The sequence below is a fragment of the Ascidiella aspersa genome, chromosome 6, assembly GCF_963924565.1.
Source record: "Ascidiella aspersa chromosome 6, kaAscAspe10.2, whole genome shotgun sequence".
NCBI lineage: Eukaryota > Metazoa > Chordata > Ascidiacea > Phlebobranchia > Ascidiidae > Ascidiella > Ascidiella aspersa.
In genome coordinates this window covers 17,873,201-17,894,891 of record NC_139452.1, presented here as the reverse complement: position 1 = coordinate 17,894,891, position 21,691 = coordinate 17,873,201, and the positions used below count along the sequence as shown (strand labels likewise).

The 21,691-nt window shown below is 40.3% G+C and overlaps 2 protein-coding genes across 2 annotated transcripts; both read right to left on the bottom strand.

Annotated features, from left to right (window-relative positions):
• Nucleotides 1-2,741: 2,741 nt before the first annotated feature.
• On the bottom strand, nt 2,742-4,172 carry LOC146140578 (uncharacterized). The gene has a single exon (XM_083392657.1). The coding sequence runs from the start codon at nt 4,170-4,172 to the stop codon at nt 2,742-2,744; it is 1,431 nt and encodes a 476-aa protein (XP_083248783.1).
• A 124-nt stretch (nt 4,173-4,296) lies between these two features.
• LOC146140577 (uncharacterized) lies at nt 4,297-8,650 on the bottom strand. Its single transcript, XM_083392656.1, has 3 exons — nt 5,984-8,650; nt 4,452-5,885; nt 4,297-4,392 (listed from the first exon to the last, which is right to left on the bottom strand). The coding sequence occupies exons 1-3, from the start codon at nt 8,648-8,650 to the stop codon at nt 4,297-4,299; spliced, it is 4,197 nt and encodes a 1,398-aa protein (XP_083248782.1).
• Between the last annotated feature and the right edge of the window lie 13,041 nt (nt 8,651-21,691).

Sequence of the window (21,691 nt, the reverse complement as noted above, 5' to 3'; positions counted from 1 at the left end):
CCGTACTAGATAATTTAGTTTTCTTAAAGAAGAAAAATACCAAACGGGTTTTTGAACATATTTTTAACTCTGTTAATAGGACACGTCGAGCTGCTGCAATGCTGTCGTACCATATTTTCGTCCGGGGCTTATATTGCTAACATTATTCGTGTTAGCGTTTGGGCTTACGTGGGTCAAGTATTATTATATTTAATAATAATGTTTAACCAACCCAACCTAAACCAGTCCCTAACCCAAATAATATGCATTGTGGTGGGATTTTTAATGAGGCTCTTTTAATTTATGCCTACATGTTGAAGCACATTTTTTGATACTATTTAAATAACTCTTTGGAAGATATTAGACAATAAATAAATCTAATGTACTGTCAACATAATTATATTTTGCCAATATTATACGTATGAATCTAATTTACCGTTAACATAATTTATTTTTACAAATGTTACTTATAAGTATGAATCATGATATCTCATTTTAGACAACATTCTTACAGTACCCTTGGATATATAATTATATATATATTCTAGAAACAACTGTTTTCACAAAAAATGTATTTGTTGCTTTAAATGTGCACATACCTAACATATGCATTGACCATGCTTTCTTTAATAAACCAAAAATTGACAACACTAGATAAGGAGATTTACGTATTAAAAAAACAGAAAAAAACACAAAAAACACTTCACAGATTAAATAAAAATGACTTTAAACTTTGCATACACATTATCCGGCTTATGTGAATTTGCAATTAATATGATTAAAATTAAACTGTAATATTTGAAATAATTCATTTAAAATCAGTTTCAGTAATTCAGGCTGTGATGCAATCAACATCTAGCCATGACATGAGGCTTGCATCCAAGATCTTGGCTCAACAAGGACAGTCACTTTTTCAACTGAGCTACATAGGGCTCCATGGGAACGGGTTAAGAAACAACCATACCACACTGCCTGCTGCCTTCTGTTACATTTACAACTCCATTGAAGATGATCTTGTGGGTTTTAAGCACAATGAAAGGATATTTATTGCAAATATACAAACAAACGACAAACAGTACTTACGATACATACAATAAATTACCTCCGTATAACGTACGCGATCTGGACTCCACAATGAACTGTATGCAAGACTGTTATTTTTGGTATAAAATGAAATCCCTTTTATACAGCATTCCAGCTGGCGGTAATTAAATATCGTGACAATGCGGTTCGGCGACGCATCGAAAAAGAGGAAACTCGGACAATCGACGAAAACACGATCAGGCAACAAACTGTCAATTTGATGAATTCACAGAGGCTGGTGTGACGACGTCACAACCGGCCAGCCTGCTTCATTTGGTTGGACGGGGTTTCAAGCCGGTAACAATATGGAGCGCAAACGCTACAATCTAAAATACATTTCATAGAATGTATTATATTCATAGAATGTATTAAACCTAGTTAGTTATAAATAGAAATGCCTATCAAATTAAGAAAGTTGAAATAAAATGCATTAGAACACAAAAGAAATATTTCATATACAAGAACATCATAGTTTACCCTTTTAGGTCGTAACCAAACGGTAAAGTAAATGCATTCTTACAATTTGAATCCTAATTGCTTTAATGTCATTCACGTTATGGACCAACAAATCAATATTTGCCATTAAAAAACTTATAACATTCTGGATTTGAAACTACCATTTAATAATACCTCTGGTATTATACTTTGAACATCCCATTCCTATCAATCAGGCATTTTTTTTAAATGAGATTTACTGTTTAGGACTTTAGGATCTTAAATATACAATTTAGATTTTAGATGTTTCTTCAGATTATTATAAAAAAATGCTGTGTATCTAAAATTGTTGCAGATTTAATGTCAAGTATAACGTTCGTTATATGCGCCCCGGTCTATGCGCAGAACGCTATATGAGGCTAAATTCTTGTAGGGAAACGCGTCTCCTATTTCAGCCTCTTAAACAACCACACACAGTTTGAATTTGAAACTTGTTGTTGAACTGAAGAAAGAATCAACGAAGCTGGCACAATACGGGAAGGAGACGGTTTCTACACAAAGGCAACGTGTCAAAACCAATTAACTCATAGTACAATTTCAAATATTATGCTCACCAACTATTTGGGCAACCGGGAGAATTCGAAGCAATCAGCGTCACTAACTTATCAAACGCCTAAATAAAACAAGCAATTTAGCAAACAAGGCCTCATTATGACGTCACACACACATAAACATAAACTTACCAAGACTTAAAGCAAATTTATGTAGCCAAAAAGAGTGAGATTTCACTCTGATAAAGTTCACAAGAAAAGGCACTGCAAAACAAGAGCAGTGTAAATACTACATTAATGACGTTATCATATACACGAAGCCATATTTCTAGGCGAACTGACTACTTGTGGTATAGTAAATTAGCAAATGTTACTTTACATATTGACATATTACCAGGGTTGCAAAACCACATTATACACAACGCAACTCACCAAGAATAATCTTTCGAGTAACAAATACTTCATTTTACACAAAACAGCAGCAAAACAACTTTCACCACGACAGTCAGGCGAAAAAGAAAAACCGCATGTATCGGAAAGTAAGCTCACAACGGTACAGCACCAATGTCTCATAGAAATCGGTAATTACTGGCAAATACGATGTAACATACCCCCCAACAATGTACGAATCCGAGGAGTACATTCATAACAAACACAAACATCGGACAGTAATTGCGAATACAGCATATACGATTAATCACGCTTCGTGTCATCACGAAGTAACGAACACAATTTCGCGATCGGGCGTCTCAATTCAACAGCACGAGTCTTGACGATCACTTGACGCACGATTCCCTTTCGATCAGGAAGTACATCGATCACGCGACCCAGAAGCCATTTGCTCCTAGGCTGGTTGTCATCTGCCACCAGCACGACGTCGCCGGCTTCGAAATTAGTATGTCCTTTCGTCCATTTGGATCTGGTCATGAGCGTCGGCAGGTACTCCCGAGACCATCGCCTCCAAAACTGGTCAGCTAGGTATTGCACCTGCCGCCAGCGGTTGCGATGGCAACAGTCCTTTTCCGTAAACAGCCCGGGGGGCATGTTCGGCGCTGCACGTTGCAGCAGTAGGTGGTTAGGTGTTAGGGGCCCTTCATCCCTGGGATCGAACGTCACAGGGACCAAGGGACGAGAGTTCAGGATCGCCTCGACCTCCACCATCAGAGTGTTCAGCCTTTCATCTGTTAAGATCTGCTCCGCAAGAATTGCATTGAGAATTTTGCGCACGGAGCGTATCATGCGCTCCCAAACGCCACCCATGTGGCTGGCAGTGGGGGGGTTGAAGTTCCACGCAATTTCACGTTGCTGTAAATATGTGTAAATCTGATGTTGATTCCACTTCTTTAGCTCTTCGCGCAGTATGCGTTCACCACCAACGAAGTTGGTGCCGTTGTCACTGAAGATTTCGTCCGGACGTCCACGACGACCGATGAAACGTCGTAGAGCTCCAATGAACGGGTCCGTCGATAAGGAATGTGATATCTCGATGTGAACATCCCTGGTGGAAAAACAAGTAAAGATACACCCGTACCTCTTTACCTCGCTGCGCCCTTGTTTTACAAGAAAGGGTCCGAAGTAGTCGACACCAACCGCTGAGAACGGTGGTCCCTTGGCCTGTAGCCTTGCAGCAGGGAGGTCCGCCATCATCTGCTTTCCCAAGGAACCGTTTCGTCGTCGACAGGAGACACACTTGCCCAGAACACGTCGTACCGCTACACCACCTTTAATGATCCAATAGCGTTGCCTGAGGGACGACCACGTGTGCCCCATCCCAGCATGTCCGACTTCATCATGCTGTTGCATGATCACCAGGTCCGTAACTCGGTGGTTATATGGAAGGATGATTGGATGCTTTACATCAAAGTCGATCATCGCTCGTTCGAGTCTTCCTCCAACTCTCAAAATTCCGTCCACCAAAATTGGACTTAGCTTTCTCAGGGGCCCAGTCTTCCTTTGTAGGCAAACAGCTTTGTTCTTTGTCTTAGACACCGCAGCGATTTCTTCGCTGAAACTGGTTTGCTGCACGTATTTCACTATTTCGCGCTCAGCAGCTCTGAGTTCGACAACAGTCAGGCGGCCCGTCGCAGCTTGATATTTTGACGGGAACAGCTTTGACAGCAACATCAACTTGTATCGAAGTAACCAGCCAGCAGCCCTCTTCAGGCGATTCCAGGAGAAGTATTTAGCGATTAAGCGATCAGTGGAAGACTCATTGGCAATCAAACAGACCGTTTGATCCTCCTTCCTTTCATTCAAAAACTGGAATGGCAACGGGGACAAGTCCGGTGGGGAGGCCCAGGTATCCTCGCTTTCCCAAAGAAATTTTGGGCCAGTGAGCCATCGACTTGATTTCAGGTATTTTTTGACGTTTAATCCACGTGATGCCTCGTCGGCTGGATTTACGTTCGTGTTTACGTGCCTCCATTGACTTGGACTAGAAACATCTTCAATTTTGGCCAGGCGATTGGCCACGAACACAGGAAATCGCTTCTTGCAGTTGCGAATGCTTTGCAAAACCGCCGTCGAATCCGTCCAGAATACCGATCGGCACTTGCCCAAATCCAATTCCCTCCTCACAAGTTGGTCCAATTTGACCGCGAGAACGGCTGCAGTTAACTCCAAGCGCGGAATCGAACATGTCTTTAGGGGAGCAACACGTGCTTTACCCATCACAAACGAACAGTGAATTAGTCCTCGGTCGTCTTCCAGCCTCAGATATGTCACCGCACCGTAGGCCGCAGATGATGCATCTGCAAAGTGGTGCAATTCTGTGTTTCGCACCTTGCCGAAAACGCGTGGCAGCACACATCTAGGAAGAGTGACACCTTCCAGGCGCGGCAATTGATCCAGCCACCTCTTCCACATTTCGGTGTCTTCTTTGGAAAGCACGTCGTCCCATCCAAGCTGTTTCCTGCATAGATCCCTCTGCATGATTTTTGCCACCACAAGCACGGGAGCTGCAAAGCCAAGAGGGTCATACAACGAACTTACCACAGAAAGGATTGCTCTTCGAGTGAACGACTTCGGTTGCTTCACATCGACATTGAAACCGAACTCGTCGGAGCTAACGTTCCAACGGACTCCGAGGACTCTTTCGCACGAACCATCCAGGTTTAGCTCCTTTGCGGATTTTGCTCGTTCACTTTCATCGATGGACGCGAGTACTTGCCGGCTGTTACTTAGCCATTTCGTCAATCGAAAACCCTTCTTCTCGAGAAGTGTGCGGATGCTTTGGACCAGCAGAACAGCCTCCGCTTCTGTTGGCACGGACTTTAGACAGTCGTCGACATAGAAATTCTTCTTTACTGTTTCGACAGTTTCTTTCGGAAATTCATTTTGCAGGTCCTCGGCGGCTTGCTTCAAGCAAAAGCTCGCGCACGAGGGTGAGGAAGCAGCCCCAAACAAGTGTACTACCATCCTGTGAGCAGTAGGCTTCTTCGAAACGTCACCCCCCGGCCACCATAAAAACCGAAGTGCGTCGCAATCTGTCGGTTTCACGCGTATCTGATGGAACATAGCCTCAACGTCCGCCACAAGAGCAATCCGTTCCATCCGGAATCTAGAAAGAACACCAACTAACGAGTTAGTTAGGTCAGGTCCTTGGAGTAAAGTTTCGTTCAGCGACTGTCCACGATACTTGGCGGCACAGTCGAATACCACACGTATTTTACCAGGCTTGTGCGGATTTGTAACAGGGTGATGCGGTAAGTACCACACCACGTCTTCATCGGGTTCCTCTTCAGGGATCGCCTCGGCATAGCCTTTAGCTATGTAGCCCTCAACGGTATCGGTGTAAGCGCGGCGCAGCACGTCATCACGAACAAAGCGGCGTTCCAACTCAAACGATTAAGAGCCATGACACGGTTGTTACGCAACGGCTGTTCATTTGGGCGCCACGGCAACGGCAGCATGTAATGTCCTTGTTCGAACTTTACTTCTCTCTTCATTTGATCCAAAACATAGCGATCCTCCCGTGACATCGGCATCTCGGTGCAATTGGTGTCATGGAAGTCGGTCTTCCAGAGTCGTTCCAACTTCTCCTGCAGCGAGTCGTCAGCCACTCGAGTGAAGTTAACAGAGAACGAATCATTAGATCGTGTTCCGATCGGTCCTGCCAATGCCCATCCCAGCGGAACCTTGAACGCAATGGGTTGCTTTGGTTTGCCCTTCCGTACGTCTTCCACGATAAAGGCCTCTGGAACATCCAGTCCAATAAGCAGTAGATCTTCACTGCAGTCAACACGTGGGAATGACAAATCCTTGATGTGTGGCAGTCTGTCCAACTCTGCTTTTCTTGGAAATCTGTTAGCCGTGATTGGCAGACAGTCAACAGCAATCACTTCGGGAAGTTCCACCGTCGCAGCACCGTCAAGCGAGGCTACGGAAAAACTCACCATTTTGCCGTCTCTCCGGCGGCTGTCTCCATTTACCGTCTTAATCGTCACACTGCTAGGTTCTCCTTGTAATCCGAGCTTATCCGTCAGCTTCTTGTCACACAAAGTGACACCAGAGCCAGTATCCAAAAGGGCATATGTGTTCACAGCTTTGCCATTGACACTGACCCGCACCGCAACCATCATCAAATTTACGGCCTGGCGACCAGATGAAGCATGACAATCTTCCTCTCTCGCCGACACGACCGAGCATACTGTACGTTCCGGAGCTGGACCTTTGGTAGGGGAGAGGTCCTCTTCTTTCTTCTCCGGAGGGTGCATCAGGTCGTGATGAGCTCCATTACAGTCCTTCACGGAACATGCCTTTGGGCTATAACACCTTACAGCGAAATGTCCGTATCGAAAGCAGTTGTCACACAACCTGCTGCGTCGGACAACGCGCACGCGATCACTGTACGACCGGGCTTTGAATTCTTTGCACTCTGTGAGACTATGATTTTCTGAGCAGCAGGGGCACAGTCGGTTCGTGGGAAGCTTGGAGGATCCAGGGCGAGCCTGGGCTTCGGGCTCTCCCTCCGTCCAAATTGCGTGACTTGAGGCCCTTACATTATTACCTTTAGCTTTGACCTTTTTGGCTTCACTCCGATGCTCGTCCAGCATCCGACTAAAGAGTGAGTTCGCGATTCGGTCTTCAGTTTCCACAAAGTCAACGAGATGCTGGAACAGAGGCTCACGACCAGTTTTTTTGACAATCTCATCAACCCGACGCTTCCAAGCTTCCTGCATCTTAAACGGGAGGCGGCTTGCAACAGCAATCAGTGTTGGATAGTTGTTCATTTCTGAGTGCTCATCAATGTCTGAAAGAGTGAGTAAACAGTCGCGCAGCGATTGCGCTAATTCGCTTAGTCCAGCGACATCATTCGGACATAACTCCCGACCATCAACTACGCACCTTACGCATGCATGCGCAATAATATGCGACTTGCCGTATTGGTCATATAGCAGTTGTCTTGCTTGTCGATAACCATTGTCCCTCAGTCTGTAGCAATATTCGATCAACCTTCGGGTCTTGCCCTCACAGTGCTGGACCAAATACGATAATTTGGCTCCTTCGTCATCGACCTTGTCGTCGATACGAGAATCGAAATTGCGAATAAATCTCCAATAGTCCATTGGATTACCATCGAATATTATTACCTCGGGCTTGGGTCTGTTTATATGCTTCACGAGCGAGGCGAGTTCACTTTCATGCGTGGTTTGTTGCTTGACCGTTCTATTTTCACAAACGGGTAAAACTTTTGGGGTTTCTGATGTTAGGTAACCTCGATCGTCGAAGGAGGACGTTGCGTTAGGGAAATATCGCGACGGGGGATCAGATAAAGCTACACTGTCAACCACATACCGTTGATCCGAGGGGCTTCTCCTGGACGTGACAGGTGGTGACGTGAACATGACGCGACGCTGCTCCTCGAGCGGCTGCTTTCGTAATGACGTAGGCGTTCCTTTAGAACCTTCCTTCACCGTCATGTACTCTGTATTTCCTGACACCTCGTCCCAGACTTTCTCCTCCACCTCAGCTGCCTGTAGTTGATGTTGTAGTTCCAACATCTCCATCGCGTCCCTTTGTCGCTTCTGCTCGTCTTCAGCCCGACGCTTTTCTTCTTCAACGCGCCTCTCTACCCTTTTGTGCTGCTGCTCCAGTTCTTGTCGTTGTGCAGTTTGCTGAATTGCAAGACGCGCAAGTCGTGTTGTCGCTTTAACCCGGACTCTACTGCTAGTAGTAGAACTAGAGCGCACACTACGACAATGCGACGAGCTAGAGCGCACGCTAAGACCACAAACTGATCTGTTTTCCTTTGGAACCCCGCTTTGGGTTTCATCGGGGGCTTCAGGGCTGGTTGTCTGCCAAGGTAACGCAACATTCGGCTGCAAGCTAATGCGACGAACCCAGGTAGAAACTCGGTCGTCAAATTCATTTTTATTTTCCTTTATGCTTGCTAAATCGTCTGAAAGTTGAGGATAGGGTTCGTAGGCCTTTACCGTGTCCGCAAAGAGCTGCTCTAAAGTAACCAACGCAACCTCAAGAGCATCCTTGTTGCGGCTATCCTTCATTAAGCACTCTGCGACTAGGTATTGACTACTTAGTCGTTGTCGACAGTCGGCGACCACATCAGGAATGTTTAGTTTGGACAATTTTGAATTATCCATAGTAAAGTGTTGGACTTCTTTCAACCAGGAATATTTATTGGGATTTAGCCAGAGCTAAACCTTTTCGACCAATAGTTGAAACTTTATATAACGTTCGTTATATGCGCCCCGGTCTATGTGCAGAACGCTACATGAGGCTAAATTCTTGTAGGGAAACGCGTCTCCTATTTCAGCCTCTTAAACAACCACACACAGTTTGAATTTAAAACTTGTTGTTGAACTGAAGAAAGAATCAACGAAGCTGGCACAATACGGGAAGGAGACGGTTTCTACACAAAGGCAACGTGTCAAAACCAATTAACTCATAGTACAATTTCAAATATTATGCTCACCAACTATTTGGGCAACCGGGAGAATTCGAAGCAATCAGCGTCACTAACTTATCAAACGCCTAAATAAAACAAGCAATTTAGCAAACAAGGCCTCATTATAACGTCACACACACATAAACATAAACTTACCAAGACTTAAAGCAAATTTATGTAGTCAAGAAAGAGTGAGATTTCACTCTGATAAAGTTCACAAGAAAAGGCACTGCAAAACAAGAGCAGTGTAAATACTACATTAATGACGTTATCATATACACGAAGCCATATTTCTAGGCGAACTGACTACTTGTGGTATAGTAAATTAGCAAATGTTACTTTACATATTGACATATTACCAGGGTTGCAAAACCACATTATACACAACGCAACTCACCAAGAATAATCTTTCGAGTAACAAATACTTCATTTTACACAAAACAGCAGCAAAACAACTTTCACCACGACAGTCAGGCGAAAAAGAAAAACCGCATGTATCGGAAAGTAAGCTCACAACGGTACAGCACCAATGTCTCATAGAAATCGGTAATTACTGGCAAATACGATGTAACATCAAGGATAATTATTTTAGTAATTTATTAAGTTTAAAATTTTTGCTAATTGAAAAACAATTAATTAGTGAGTTAATAAATCAAGATTTCCATAACTGGTCCATATTCAGTAAAATGTTTTTTAAAACAGCAAATCTAAAGCTTAAGGCAAAACCCGTTATGTCCAAGTGTATTAAATATTTTCAAAAATATTTTTTAGATTTCTTTATAATAAATCTAGATGTTTTTAATTTAATTTATTATCTTTAGAAAAAGTAGCAACTATGATTGAAACAGCACACACCAACTGTACACAAGCAGAAAATCCTTCTTAGTTTGTTGCACTTTAATCATACTGAAAAATTTCTTATTAAGATCTTAATAAAATCAGAAAATGAAACAAAAATTGTAAGTGTTATAGATATTGCACCAAAATGCCAACTTAAAATACAATCAAGTCAATCAGTCTTATATAGCTAACCCTAAGTTGTGTTGAACAATCACTGATGGTGGGTAAAATTGACTTTTTGCACTAATATAGTTCCAACTCATTTAAAATTGTGTGCTTCATTTAGCCTCCTTAGACCACCACAATAGATTAGAGTTCATAATTAACTGAGTCTAGCCTAAAGAAAAGTGGCACGCCGCCTGGTAAATAATACGAAGTTTGTCACACAATTGTAGATTAGATCATCATTACTTTTACAGTAAAGGCTGCAGTTTTCAATCCTATTTATTCAAGTTGAATGATATTTGCAATCAGGAAACTGCAGGCTTTTTTTACTAAAATGGCAGCTAGAAATGAGTAAAAGGCAGACAAAAAAAATTGCCAATTAAGTTGGTTGTTCAAACACACGTGACAAAAAATATTTATATTTTAATAAATAATAAGTCAGTTAAGCAGACTGTACACAATTTTTTTGTAATGGCCTGTTTTGGCTAGGGATATTGTTAATCAAGTTTAAACACACTTGAACTAATTTTTGAGACATATACTGCTAACGCTTGTTTTTCAACAGAACAGTGGTATGGTTATTTTGCGCTTCTTTTACGGCGTAAGATTCAAAACGGTGTCAAAGTATTTACCCATAAGCCAATTAATTTTCTCCTATTTACCGACACGACAATAAACGATGTTTTAAGTAACGTCTTATGGTTTTGCGTGTTTAACGACTTTTTATGTTTCGTCAAGTACTACAGTACATTTGCGCTTAATAGGAATCTATTACGTCATAAAATTTCAGCCAATAGGAAGCGTTCTGAAAACGCTTGGATTTGGAATCCTACTATGGACGTTTAAGTATCTACCGTTTATTGCAGATGCTTTAACCTACCAATAGTCTTTGTGACATGAAAACACATTTCCACTACGGTACACTAAAATAAAAAAAAATCTTTACAAAATTCTACTTTTCAGGCATAATTGTAAAGATGTGGCGCCCTAACCTCACACTATTAATTATTAAATCACTTAAAAGTTTTAACCTTTCAATGAGCTGTAACCCCTTCCATTGGCTCTCAACATATTTTGGCCCCCCGTGTTAATGTTTTAAAAATAACGTCACAAGAGAAGAAACCTAACCTAAAGTTTAAATTAAATAATTAATTTTACAAATAACTATAGGAAAAATACCTGATATATGAAGTAAACTAAGAAAATATGACAAAATATATGTGTATACCCTAATGCAGGGGTCCGCAAATACGGGGTCGCGACCCTAATTTGGGTCGCGGGACCATTCAGTTTGGGTCGCGAAAGCCTTAGCCTATTAATAAAGGCCTATATTTTAAGTTTTCTAATTGTTTCCATTAGTACACTGAATTGTATACAAGATAGCCGTCTTACTTGGAGCGCGACTAAAATTGTCACGCAAAATATATACACTAAGCCCCGTAAAAAGTCGTGAGTGTTCGTTCGATCGAGGTGATGGCAAAGAGCGCTTGCAATCCACCACTATTTTGGCCATTACCACACCAAACTGATCTGCTTACCGCAATCTGGGTTTACTTCTTAGTATATGTTTTTAAAAAAACTCTCTTTCATTTTTTATTCCGTTTCTGTAACCAAAGCGTCGTAAGCACGCTGTTCTCTTTGTTACATCGCGTCTTAAAACAGGGGTCGGCAACCTACGGCCCGCAGGCCGGATCCGGCCCTCCAATGAAAATCATCTTGCCCGCAAACTCTTTCACAAACAGTACACAAGGCCAGCATATGCTTAATATTTTTAACTGTTTTAACTATACGAAATTGCACAAACTTTTCCCCGCGCGTATCAAATTTGACTTTGAATTACATTGGCGTTTTGATGTAGTCTTCTCAGACCAAAGGTGACGTGCGCATGACAACTATAAGTAGGAAATTTTTCGTAGCATGAAACTCTCTAAAATCATTTTTTTCCAAATTAATTCGCTGATGGATTATTTAATGATAAACATTAACAAAAAGAGCATAAGAAATATGTTCGTATTTTATTTCGTGTGTGGAAAATGCGTCACGTCTCCTTGCAAATTTAAAGGTATGCCATTTTAAACTTAAATTTAAACATTTTTTTCGCGATACGCCCGTTGCTTCCTTGTTGTAGTGTAACTAGACTCTTTTTCACTGCGTCAAACATTTGGGTTTGTCCCTGATTAAGAGTTATTATATTAAAGTGCTTAGAGGCCACACGTTTTTATAAAAAAATTGTTAGCGGAAATTTAATACGGCCCGCCAAAAACTTGCTGAGTTTGGTCTGGTCCGCGACTTGGTAAAGGTTGTCGACCTCTGTCTTAAAATTTATATTGCCCTCTGAAAAATCCTTAAATGTGAGCCTTATAATATTGAGTTTCCTAAAACAATTGCGATGAGACGTCGGACATTTTTTAGTGATTCGCGCCAAAAAAACATTACACACTTTGCCAGTAATTATTGCACTAAGAAAGCGCAATAGCGGACGCTTGTTGAAGGTGTTATGGCGGGGAATTGGTGGGGCTGCAAGCCTGCAACCCATATTGGTTGCTAAATCATATTTGTCATCCGAATGAGACATCAAAAGTAATAAAACTCAAGGCTTCTTTTCAGTTGTGTTACAGAACCCTTTGTCTTTAAAAACGCATAACATGTAGATCTGTCTTAATGAATGGAAACGCAATAAAGTATTCGGGTCGCGAGACCTCGGTACTAGCAATTTTGGGTCGCACCAAAAAGTATTTGCGGACCCCTGCCCTAATGAACAACAAAGGGGGTATTCTTGTATTTCCTGTCTACTATTTCATTGCTCATAGAATTTGTGGAGAATGGTGAAGTAATTAAATGAAAACAAATTCAAACTGATTTAATTTTCCTAGTGCTACTTAAGTAATTTGTTGGATTTAAGACATAAAATGAAAAAATAATAGAAACTTCTATAGGTGGTTGCAGTTCGAATTTTTCCTAACATAACCAAAAAAAAGTTTTGAGGACCACTGAATATTTTGTGCTTTGTGTAGCAATGCTGCTAATGGTTAAATATTAAATTACTAGGAATGTTCAAAGTAGAATCCCAAGGTTTTCAAGATTTAAAGAATATCAATTCCTAGTATGTTTTTATATAGGCTATCTTCCTAATGTTGGGGTGGATTAATCATAACACCCAAAAAACAAAAACAAAAACATGGTTTTGCCAATATAGTGAGTTCAAATAGTGAGTTCAATGGCACACTTAACAACTTTTCACAAATTCAGTTGAAAGACCTTACTGTACTTAATTTTTACATTACTGCAAACATGGTGTTAATTAGGCAGCCAAAATAGGTTGCAAATAAAACAAAGTTACCACTAGCGATCAAACAATATCTTATCTTTTTGTTGACCAATACACAAATGCAAATTTTGTATTGATAACCAGTTTTTTACCATCTTTTAAAGTAAACTCTATTGTGCGATCACTTTTTATTTAATTATGTAGTGAATTAAAAAAGGCAAATTGTAAAACATTCACAATTTTTCAGGGTGTCACAAAATGCTGGTCGTAAAATGAATGGAAATACTTGCAAAAGCCGAGTTCTGAAATATTATTTATTTTTTTAAATAACTATTTTGTATCTTGCTTCTACAACATTTAAAATAGTAAGCTTCAGGATGTCAGTTACAACCGGCTCGATTATTTATAATATGAACTGTGCTTAAATCGGGTTTATCGGTCCAACCAATAATAGCGAACTGAGCGTTCGATCAAATGTTGTTTTGCATGAGCGAATTGCACTTGTATTGGGAAGTGTACAAGTGTAAGAATAATAATCGTGTCAATATAATTCCAATAAAAGATGAGTTTAAAGGCGCAGGTTTGGATTATAATACAATCAAAACAATATTTCAATTTTACTAGGATGGTGGATTTTTTGTTTTAGTTCACCAGACCCCACTCTTTTTTTACCTTTACACTACAAAATCGTATTTGTACTTAGCTTTGGATTTTCCATGCTTTGGATTTTCTCTTTCCATTAAGCCTTTTAAGAAGGAATATTCTGCATAAACAAAATACTTGAATATTAAATATTTGTTAAATTATTGACAACCTTTTTAAAGCTATTGGGTAGGCCATCCTTATTTAACAAACTAGCAATAACTGTATAACTGTTTTTAAATACGAGTTAATTTTTCCGGGCGAGATCCGAAAAGGTATCTAAAGGGGCAAGTGGGGACGATGAAAACAAAATGGCAACACCCCTGGAGGAAGATCCTCCAGAGGGAGCAGAATTAAAATAAGTGACACCAGGAGCCCACTCAGCAGCCCAGGTTGACTCAACAAGGGGTGAGTCTCCTGTAACAAAAATATATCGCTAGCAAAACTTTTTAAACAAGAAAAAACGGCGTGATGTTTGTTAGATTGTTGTAGGCCGTAGTTTCGACCAGGGATGTCCAACCTGCGGCCCGCGGGCCACATTGCGGCCCGTCTGAAATTTTTGTGCGGCCCGCTAGTCATTTGCACTCCCAAGTAGTATTTTAAACCTTCAATATTAGCCCAATTAAAATGTACCAGTCAGATTTTAGGGGCGCACTAATAGCATAGTATGGGTAAAAAAAAATATATAGCTCTAAAAGCCCCTTATAATTCTAAAGAACAATACTTAATCTTGAAACTTAATAGGTTCTGCCGCCCATTAAATTATTTCAAGTGTCAATGCGGCCCACTATAATAAAATGTTGGACATCCCTGGTTTAGACATTATTTATCCTGATTTTATAAATCGGAAAATTTAAAGAAGGTGGGGGAATTAATTTACAGGGCTGCTGGGACCCTCAAAGAAGGAGTCTTCACAATCGAGGTTATGACTTTTTATGCCCTTGCAAGACAGGCAGCCAACTTGTTGCTTTGGAGCCTTTCGAACGAACCCAAGATCAGACAGAGAGGTCTTTTGGGACCTATTTTGACCCCCCATAGCAGAAGTACCTTTATGGGGTGGTGTTGGTACTTCAGTTTTCATCTGGTCTTCTTCCTCCTCGTTCCCGGAGCTGATTGACACATTGTCGGGGTCGTTCTCCGTTAAACTTGAGGTTGTGGAGCCATATGTCTCCGAGGTCTGGTCAAGCGGCCCCAGATCGCGGTGTGGGTCTTGGGGGTTTACGACCCCCAGGGCTAGTGATCTCTGTTCTCCCAATGTGTTGGAGCTGTGCTGGGTGTTTCAGAGGGGTGGAGATCACCTCGACCGTTTCCCCGAAGTAATGATCAAGAGGAAAATAATCCCAAGTGATGGGAGATTTTCTGCATTCTTTCTTCCTCTTCCGCTCCTTTTCCAAAGCTGCTCTCTCCTCTTTATCCCTGTTCTTTTTTTGCAGCTTGTCGCATTGTTCAAGCACATGACCTGGTTTCTTGCAATAGCGACAGCACTCAGGCTGCTCGTCGTAAAAGACCCCTATCTTGTGGGGGCCCATCATTATTTCTTTGCGATGTGATTTTTCTCCACCGTCTTTCTATCTAAGTCTAGGACTAATTTACCGGAGCGTATGTTGCGTGAATCTAATTGTTCCCTATTGCCGGAGCATAGGGCTACTTTATGGTCAAAATAGCGTTCGACGGTTATAGGCTTCATCCGAGGAGGCAAATAGCTGACCCGGGCCTTAATAACATTTTCTTGTTAAGGCTCAGCGTATTTTACAACGCTGAGCTTGTTCAGCTTTGAGGCTAGAATGTGTGCCTGCTCGTCAGAGCGGCAACACAGCATTGTGCGTCCATTTGTTTTTTGGACGAAACATTACATTCAGTTATATAATTGAATTTGATCATTTCAAAAATCGTGTAGATTTGAGGGCGCCAACAAATCGTTGAAAAAACAATTGTTACCTTAGGGTTTGCTGTTAACGTAGATCGTCCAGCTAAAATTTTCAACAAAAACAAAAATGGCGGAATAGTCCGGTGTGATGCAACACACGTCTTTGGTTATATCAAGAGTACCAAAGTTTTTTTTGTTTTGTTTTTTATATGTGGACGTGCGTTGTGTCGTAACTCCGTCTTGCGCGTGTGTAGATTCACCTATTGAAGTAGATCCGCCAATCAGCGATCGAATACCGGACAGAATGGACCATCTCACATCCATGTCTTTCAAAGTTTGATGTCGTGTATATTGTCCTCGTATTGATGCTGGTGCCGACTGCACCACGCACCAAAAAACAAGAGCTTTATATAGCAACAAAATGCGCCCAAAGGCTAGAAGCTAAGTACTTTCTTTACGTGGAAGGCGCGTATGGAAAGCCAAAGCCGCAAAAATTCCATTTTATGGATTTTAATGATAAGGTTTCATTAGGTAACGCGCATTCTAATGGTATAACGTTAATTCACATATTATTTTTTTAAATGAAATAGCAACATTGCATTTCATTTAGCAACTTATGATTCAAACACTTGGCGATTTACATCTCTACTTTCAATTTTGCAAAGCTACTTGGTGATTGTAATGACTACTATGCAATCCATTTGTCCACTTTGTAATTCACATATCTTATTTGTGATTACCTAAACAAATTTTGTTTACAACTTTCAGACATGTAAAAGTAAAATAGCTTTTGAAACCACAACTAATAAGACAGCAACTCAATTTTACAACGTTCAACACGTGATTTTAACGTGACAATGACACAATTGTTTTAAATTTGCGGATACGGCGCGTACAAATCAAACAGCATAACGTCGAATGACATCTTTGCGTTTTTTTATAACATGTTGAATTGAAGAGCAACTTGGCGAATGGCATGAGAAAAAGGCAAATAACTTAACAACTTGGCGCATTGCTTAGCATTTTTAGGATTTTAACATATCAAATGAAACGCCTAGTTGACGCATGGAGTGGCTACTTTGCGAATCAAACAGCAACATGACAAATGGCATAGCATGTTTAAGATTTTAACAGCATGTCAAATTCAACTCCTAGTTGGCGAATTTAATGGCAACTTTTCAAATGGAATGGCTATTTTGCGAATCAAACAGCATCTTATGGATTTTAACAACATTTTGAATGTAACGTCCAACTAACAATTTAAATTGTCATATTTATAATGGAATGGCTTCTTTTCGAATCAAACAGCCATATGGCGAATATGATAATATCACGATTGTAATGGCAACATTTGAAAAAAAATTAGTTCAAATATTTCACAAACAGTACACAAGGCCAGCATATGCTTAATATTTTTAACTGTTTTAACTATACGAAATTGCACAAACTTTTCCCCGCGCGTATCAAATTTGACTTTGAATTACATTGGCGTTTTGATGTAGTCTTCTCAGACCAAAGGTGACGTGCGCATGACAACTATAAGTAGGAAATTTTTCGTAGCATGAAACTCTCTAAAATCATTTTTTTCCAAATTAATTCGCTGATGGATTATTTAATGATAAACATTAACAAAAAGAGCATAAGAAATATGTTCGTATTTTATTTCGTGTGTGGAAAATGCGTCACGTCTCCTTGCAAATTTAAAGGTATGCCATTTTAAACTTAAATTTAAACATTTTTTTCGCGATACGCCCGTTGCTTCCTTGTTGTAGTGTAACTAGACTCTTTTTCACTGCGTCAAACATTTGGGTTTGTCCCTGATTAAGAGTTATTATATTAAAGTGCTTAGAGGCCACACGTTTTTATAAAAAAATTGTTAGCGGAAATTTAATACGGCCCGCCAAAAACTTGCTGAGTTTGGTCTGGTCCGCGACTTGGTAAAGGTTGTCGACCTCTGTCTTAAAATTTATATTGCCCTCTGAAAAATCCTTAAATGTGAGCCTTATAATATTGAGTTTCCTAAAACAATTGCGATGAGACGTCGGACATTTTTTAGTGATTCGCGCCAAAAAAACATTACACACTTTGCCAGTAATTATTGCACTAAGAAAGCGCAATAGCGGACGCTTGTTGAAGGTGTTATGGCGGGGAATTGGTGGGGCTGCAAGCCTGCAACCCATATTGGTTGCTAAATCATATTTGTCATCCGAATGAGACATCAAAAGTAATAAAACTCAAGGCTTCTTTTCAGTTGTGTTACAGAACCCTTTGTCTTTAAAAACGCATAACATGTAGATCTGTCTTAATGAATGGAAACGCAATAAAGTATTCGGGTCGCGAGACCTCGGTACTAGCAATTTTGGGTCGCACCAAAAAGTATTTGCGGACCCCTGCCCTAATGAACAACAAAGGGGGTATTCTTGTATTTCCTGTCTACTATTTCATTGCTCATAGAATTTGTGGAGAATGGTGAAGTAATTAAATGAAAACAAATTCAAACTGATTTAATTTTCCTAGTGCTACTTAAGTAATTTGTTGGATTTAAGACATAAAATGAAAAAATAATAGAAACTTCTATAGGTGGTTGCAGTTCGAATTTTTCCTAACATAACCAAAAAAAAGTTTTGAGGACCACTGAATATTTTGTGCTTTGTGTGGCAATGCTGCTAATGGTTAAATATTAAATTACTAGGAATGTTCAAAGTAGAATCCCAAGGTTTTCAAGATTTAAAGAATATCAATTCCTAGTATGTTTTTATATAGGCTATCTTCCTAATGTTGGGGTGGATTAATCATAACACCCAAAAAACAAAAACAAAAACATGGTTTTGCCAATATAGTGAGTTCAAATAGTGAGTTCAATGGCACACTTAACAACTTTTCACAAATTCAGTTGAAAGACCTTACTGTACTTAATTTTTACATTACTGCAAACATGGTGTTAATTAGGCAGCCAAAATAGGTTGCAAATAAAACAAAGTTACCACTAGCGATCAAACAATATCTTATCTTTTTGTTGACCAATACACAAATGCAAATTTTGTATTGATAACCAGTTTTTTACCATCTTTTAAAGTAAACTCTATTGTGCGATCACTTTTTATTTAATTATGTAGTGAATTAAAAAAGGCAAATTGTAAAACATTCACAATTTTTCAGGGTGTCACAAAATGCTGGTCGTAAAATGAATGGAAATACTTGCAAAAGCCGAGTTCTGAAATATTATTTATTTTTTTAAATAACTATTTTGTATCTTGCTTCTACAACATTTAAAATAGTAAGCTTCAGGATGTCAGTTACAACCGGCTCGATTATTTATAATATGAACTGTGCTTAAATCGGGTTTATCGGTCCAACCAATAATAGCGAACTGAGCGTTCGATCAAATGTTGTTTTGCATGAGCGAATTGCACTTGTATTGGGAAGTGTACAAGTGTAAGAATAATAATCGTGTCAATATAATTCCAATAAAAGATGAGTTTAAAGGCGCAGGTTTGGATTATAATACAATCAAAACAATATTTCAATTTTACTAGGATGGTGGATTTTTTGTTTTAGTTCACCAGACCCCACTCTTTTTTTACCTTTACACTACAAAATCGTATTTGTACTTAGCTTTGGATTTTCCATGCTTTGGATTTTCTCTTTCCATTAAGCCTTTTAAGAAGGAATATTCTGCATAAACAAAATACTTGAATATTAAATATTTGTTAAATTATTGACAACCTTTTTAAAGCTATTGGGTAGGCCATCCTTATTTAACAAACTAGCAATAACTGTATAACTGTTTTTAAATACGAGTTAATTTTTCCGGGCGAGATCCGAAAAGGTATCTAAAGGGGCAAGTGGGGACGATGAAAACAAAATGGCAACACCCCTGGAGGAAGATCCTCCAGAGGGAGCAGAATTAAAATAAGTGACACCAGGAGCCCACTCAGCAGCCCAGGTTGACTCAACAAGGGGTGAGTCTCCTGTAACAAAAATATATCGCTAGCAAAACTTTTTAAACAAGAAAAAACGGCGTGATGTTTGTTAGATTGTTGTAGGCCGTAGTTTCGACCAGGGATGTCCAACCTGCGGCCCGCGGGCCACATTGCGGCCCGTCTGAAATTTTTGTGCGGCCCGCTAGTCATTTGCACTCCCAAGTAGTATTTTAAACCTTCAATATTAGCCCAATTAAAATGTACCAGTCAGATTTTAGGGGCGCACTAATAGCATAGTATGGGTAAAAAAAAATATATAGCTCTAAAAGCCCCTTATAATTCTAAAGAACAATACTTAATCTTGAAACTTAATAGGTTCTGCCGCCCATTAAATTATTTCAAGTGTCAATGCGGCCCACTATAATAAAATGTTGGACATCCCTGATTTAGACATTATTTATCCTGATTTTATAAATCGGAAAATTTAAAGAAGGTGGGGGAATTAATTTACAGGGCTGCTGGGACCCTCAAAGAAGGAGTCTTCACAATCGAGGTTATGACTTTTTATGCCCTTGCAAGACAGGCAGCCAACTTGTTGCTTTGGAGCCTTTCGAACGAACCCAAGATCAGACAGAGAGGTCTTTTGGGACCTATTTTGACCCCCCATAGCAGAAGTACCTTTATGGGGTGGTGTTGGTACTTCAGTTTTCATCTGGTCTTCTTCCTCCTCGTTCCCGGAGCTGATTGACACATTGTCGGGGTCGTTCTCCGTTAAACTTGAGGTTGTGGAGCCATATGTCTCCGAGGTCTGGTCAAGCGGCCCCAGATCGCGGTGTGGGTCTTGGGGGTTTACGACCCCCAGGGCTAGTGATCTCTGTTCTCCCAATGTGTTGGAGCTGTGCTGGGTGTTTCAGAGGGGTGGAGATCACCTCGACCGTTTCCCCGAAGTAATGATCAAGAGGAAAATAATCCCAAGTGATGGGAGATTTTCTGCATTCTTTCTTCCTCTTCCGCTCCTTTTCCAAAGCTGCTCTCTCCTCTTTATCCCTGTTCTTTTTTTGCAGCTTGTCGCATTGTTCAAGCACATGACCTGGTTTCTTGCAATAGCGACAGCACTCAGGCTGCTCGTCGTAAAAGACCCCTATCTTGTGGGGGCCCATCATTATTTCTTTGCGATGTGATTTTTCTCCACCGTCTTTCTATCTAAGTCTAGGACTAATTTACCGGAGCGTATGTTGCGTGAATCTAATTGTTCCCTATTGCCGGAGCATAGGGCTACTTTATGGTCAAAATAGCGTTCGACGGTTATAGGCTTCATCCGAGGAGGCAAATAGCTGACCCGGGCCTTAATAACATTTTCTTGTTAAGGCTCAGCGTATTTTACAACGCTGAGCTTGTTCAGCTTTGAGGCTAGAATGTGTGCCTGCTCGTCAGAGCGGCAACACAGCAGTGTGCGTCCATTTGTTTTTTGGACGAAACATTACATTCAGTTATATAATTGAATTTGATCATTTCAAAAATCGTGTAGATTTGAGGGCGCCAACAAATCGTTGAAAAAACAATTGTTACCTTAGGGTTTGCTGTTAACGTAGATCGTCCAGCTAAAATTTTCAACAAAAACAAAAATGGCGGAATAGTCCGGTGTGATGCAACACACGTCTTTGGTTATATCAAGAGTACCAAAGTTTTTTTTGTTTTGTTTTTTATATGTGGACGTGCGTTGTGTCGTAACTCCGTCTTGCGCGTGTGTAGATTCACCTATTGAAGTAGATCCGCCAATCAGCGATCGAATACCGGACAGAATGGACCATCTCACATCCATGTCTTTCAAAGTTTGATGTCGTGTATATTGTCCTCGTATTGATGCTGGTGCCGACTGCACCACGCACCAAAAAACAAGAGCTTTATATAGCAACAAAATGCGCCCAAAGGCTAGAAGCTAAGTACTTTCTTTACGTGGAAGGCGCGTATGGAAAGCCAAAGCCGCAAAAATTCCATTTTATGGATTTTAATGATAAGGTTTCATTAGGT